We start from the raw sequence: 4250 nt of genomic DNA on the forward strand, positions 1-4250 counted from the left end.
CACCAAGTTCTGTAGAAACCGGATCAGCAGTCAAGTGAAACCAAGAAACAAAGCAACAAACAGATGTTGGAAATGAAATAAAATAGTCTATTTTTAATTTGCTGGTATTTGACTGAGAGTTACATCAGATGTTCAGTGCTATTTGCTCACAATAAAAAACAAATAAACATGAGTCTCACCACCTTTTACTTAACAAACCATCGCCTCTGTAAGAAAAGTAGAATATAGTCGTGGTGTCCTCTCGAAACACAAGCAGTTTAAAAGAAGGTTTAAGTTGTGAATGTTTACCCTATTAATCAAGGTTCACCCTCTCCGGTCCTCTGTGAAACGTCGCAGGCTTGATTTATTGTCCAAGGCGTCCTCGGGGGGGGACTTGAGAGTAAGTTCAAACCTTATAGTATCGATTCTTCTCCCTGTTCGGACCAGTAATCTCAGCAGGTCCTCGCCGCTCTCCGTTGCATTGTAAGAAGGGAAAGCCTCATTTACTGTCTGGAGCTTCCTCAGGAGCACTCAAGGGCAGTGGACACATGATACGTCTGAGTCTTCATCCTCCGCTTCATCTCTCTTATCATCTGACACACAGCCAGCGGGTAACAGCAGCACACCGTGGTCCAGTCCTCACACACGCTCCCCTGTGGACACACACGCACGGGCCGCACACAGAAACACACACGCAGAGAGGAAGCAGACGAGACAACGCAGCAAGGGACACGTCCAGAGCCCTGAGGTTAATGGATCATGAGAAATGAGACATACAAACTTTATTCACTCATACAACTTGAACAGAACAAACACCATCACCTTCTTTTACTTGTAGCTTTAAGTTTTTTTTCCCTTCTTCTCTCACCTTTACTGTCTCTTCATTTAAAAGATGTATTGCGATGGTTTTATGAGCTGGAACCACTTTGTGAGATCTCTCTGTTGGTGTCTTTGAGGTCGTTCTTTACTTCCCATCGACAAATGTGTTTTTTGCATGCATGCACACACACACACACACACACACACACACACACACACACACACACACACACACACACACACACACACACACACACACACCCTTATCTTGTACCGCTCTCTGATCCCGACGCGCATGGCAAACGTGGATCCCGGCAAGAGAGGCGTCCACAGACACTCGCCGTACTGGTGAGCCAAACTCAGGTCCAAACAACATGGCACCAGGGCCCCGAGAACACCTGCGAGCACAGACACAGGTCAACACAACGTGTGTGTGTGTGTGTGTGTGTGTGTGTGCGTGTGTGTGCGTGTGTAAGAGAGAGAGAGACAGTTAGTTTGTATTCTCTGGTACAAATCCATTTTTTATCTCAGTCATATTCTATTAAAAATGTTCTGTCAGTGTGACTCTAATCTAACGATGTATGATGAGAATTAATTGGTTTCTACATGAAATTAATTTAGCAGAAATACAAAGTTGAAAAAGCAAACATATGAAGAATCAGAGCGTCGTGTGTGAGTCGATGCAGCTGCTGCGGTGTGTGTCTGCGTTACATGAGGTCTTGTCTCCACAGATGTCGAACAAGCCCGAGCTCCAGCCTCCCCCCGTCTGCGTGATGGTGGTGATGGTTGTCGTGGTGACGCCGAGGCCGGGCTGTGTGAGTATTGGGTCTGTCGCTGCAGGGGCGTCGATTGACCTGCGGTTGGCTTCACTTCTTGTGGCGAGGCCCCCCGCGTCCTCCTCCACGAAGGCTGATGGTGAGTGTTTGGTGACTGACAGTCCGGGTCTGGAATTAGGTTTTTTTAATGAGTCTATCTTTAGATGGATGTTCGATACATTCATGTCACCAACGCTCAAATTAACCAATGAGTCAGCTCTTGTTTCCTGTGAGCGCGAATTCATTTATTTCATTCAGCTGTTTCCTAGAGCAGCATGGTTTCCGTCGAACTCGCTTTTATGAAAGTTTAGCAGCACAGCATCACAATTACACTCATGTATCTTTCCAGTGCTAAACTACAGTAGATAATGCAGCATTTTATTCTAGCATTCATCTCATTCAGACCTTTAGTGATATTCACAGAGGCAGAGAAAGAAGAAACACAGACAGAAGCTTTAAAACAAGAAAAGAGTGAATGAGCTGTTGGCTGCTACTCCGTTGTGCTGTGATGGCAACACTGTGCACTGGTAGGGACAAAGAAACACTTACTGGTGTGTGACTGTCGTCTGCTCCATGTCTAGAAGCTGCTGGCATCCAGAGAGAGAGAGAGAGAGAGAGAGAGGGGTGAGGCGAGGAGACGAAGGGGAGGAGAGGGTGAGCAGGGAGTCAGCAGAAAGGAGGAGGTGGTGGTGGTGGTGGTGGAGGGGTGGGTTGGGATGGGTGGCAGTCGAGTGACACTTCCCCAGCGAGAGAGGGTGTGTGCCGGAGCAGATAAACCAGCAGTCGGATGGCCCGGCCAGGAGCTGTGTGACAGAGATAAGTCTCAAGTCTTCACTGTGCACCCCCCCTGCTAATGTAGCAAATGCAGAGAGGGCAGATACCCATCACGGTGCACGGGCACAAACATCACCGTGCCAAATAATCTGATGTAAATGGATGCAAGCAGCACACACAAGCACACACCAGCACCTCACAACAGGCCGAGTTCTCGTGAAAAAGTAATTATTGTTTTATGGGATTGTCTGCGGAACATAATAGAGACGTACTATGCATCTGAAGTGTGAGATATTAGACATAAAATTCACTTTTTATGACTTTATCTCATTAGGAATTCATTCTAATTCAAGATTAAGTCATTTATTCCAATGTTGCATGTCAAATACAAGCTCTAGGAATCTAATCTAACAGTTTGCTTGCTTGACCCATGACATTCAAAGCAATTCAACCGCCGTCTCTGTTAAAACGATGTATTGAAAAAGATGCACAGTAAATGTTAGACTCACCCTTAAGGCAGAAACGCAGAGTGAAGAGCTGGGAAGTGAGAGACGCACTTTAGAACCAGTGAAACACCTGAGGTTCACGTTTAGAGGGGACTGACTGCGTTCATGCATTTCCTGTGGTCTGACCTTTACATTTAGACTCGTACAGCACTAGTGTGCACGTGTGTGTGTGACTGAATGAGATGGAGAAATGAGGGGGAGGAAAGACACAGTGAAACGACCACAGGTTAAGAGGCTCCGATGCTTCACACACATGCACATCAAAAGAGTCATTCATGAAAAGCAGATGCGTCCTCTTGTTTAATGCTCTTTTTCAGGAGGTAAAATTTGCCATTTTTCAGTCTAGACTCAAAGAAAAATGGTTCTAGAAATGTTTTCAATCTCCAGGTCAGTACTTTGCCGGAGCCCCTTTGGCAGCGGCTGCAGCTTCGAGACTTCCTGGCTAAGTCTCTACAAGATTTGCACACTGTAGGATTTGGGCAGTTTATCCCATTCTTCCTTGAAGATCCTCTCAAGCTCCGTGAGATTGGATAGGAAGAGTCTGTGAGCTGCCATCTTTCAAGTCCTCTCCTCAGATGTTCTGTGGGGCTTTGAGAAGTCTGGCCCCGGCCACTCAGGGACAGGCAGACTTGACTGTCAGCCACTGCTGTGCTGAAAGGTGAACAGTCATCCCAGGCTCAGGTTGTGTGAGGTTTTTCTTTCTGAACCCTTCTTAGAGTTTGCCAGACATACAGTATGGTCTGTTCAGGATGCACCTCGCCTCTCGTCTTAAATCAACTGTGATTGGCTCAACATGATTGGTTAAATGAATTTAGTCAGTTAGTTGAGGTTTCTCTTTTCATACCTCTTCTCGGCCTGTAGGTGCTCAAATCTTACAAACTAACTCCTCACAGCTAGTTTGTAGCTACACGTCAGCTTCACCAGCATCAAGCTCAGACTCGCCATCGTCACTAAAGAGGCAACGTTCTGGAGACCTCCTCAGAAACCACGACACAGATGAGATTAGAGCAGACTTGTCCTCAGAGGAAATCAAGCAGCACAGAGAAGAGAGACTAAAGAGAGGCAGAGAATGTTTTCATATTTGTTTTTATTATTTCTCTGGAAAAGCACAAGTCAGACATGTGCCACCCACGCTGAGAAAACAGGAAAGCCGTCTGACAAAACACGAGGGAACGACGTGTCGCACCTTCAATGTATAAAACATCAGTGCAGAAAAAAATTACCATCTTTATGAAAACACCAGGCATCAAGGAAGATGCAGGAGCAGTGACGATGTATTAACATAAAATAAGTGGTTGGTCAGCGGTGAAATAGGCAAGATGGTGCATGTTTGTTCATTGAAAACATTTGAAAGATC

General features: G+C 45.9%; 1 protein-coding gene across 2 annotated transcripts; it reads right to left on the reverse strand.

The window, feature by feature from the left end:
• Window positions 1-412: 412 nt before the first annotated feature.
• On the reverse strand, window positions 413-3043 carry plac8l1 (PLAC8 like 1). Of its 2 annotated transcripts, XM_034605738.1 has the most exons (6): window positions 2897-3043; window positions 2257-2416; window positions 2163-2220; window positions 1510-1742; window positions 1060-1196; window positions 413-632 (listed from the first exon to the last, which is right to left on the reverse strand). In XM_034605738.1, the coding sequence occupies exons 1-6, from the start codon at window positions 3002-3004 to the stop codon at window positions 501-503; spliced, it is 828 nt and encodes a 275-aa protein (XP_034461629.1). In that variant the 5' UTR covers window positions 3005-3043; the 3' UTR covers window positions 413-500. The 2 variants fall into 2 exon arrangements, with proteins under 2 accessions (XP_034461629.1, XP_034461628.1); XM_034605737.1 differs by having other exon boundaries at window positions 2163-2416; window positions 2897-3041.
• Window positions 3044-4250: the final 1207 nt, after the last annotated feature.

This window comes from Hippoglossus hippoglossus, chromosome 14 (genome assembly GCF_009819705.1).
Source record: "Hippoglossus hippoglossus isolate fHipHip1 chromosome 14, fHipHip1.pri, whole genome shotgun sequence".
NCBI classification, from domain to species: Eukaryota; Metazoa; Chordata; class Actinopteri; order Pleuronectiformes; family Pleuronectidae; genus Hippoglossus; species Hippoglossus hippoglossus.

Excerpts from the sequence above, each read along its gene's own strand:
- plac8l1 (XM_034605737.1), bottom strand. The coding sequence starts at position 3,004 with ATGCATGAACGCAGTCAGTCCCCTCTAAACGTGAACCTCAGGTGTTTC. Across the intron at positions 2,417-2,896 it reads TCTGCGTTTCTGCCTTAAGG|CTCCTGGCCGGGCCATCCGA; the intron begins GTGAGTCTAACA and ends TCTGTCACACAG. Across the intron at positions 1,743-2,162 it reads CAGACGACAGTCACACACCA|ACCCGGACTGTCAGTCACCA; the intron begins GTAAGTGTTTCT and ends ACCTAATTCCAG.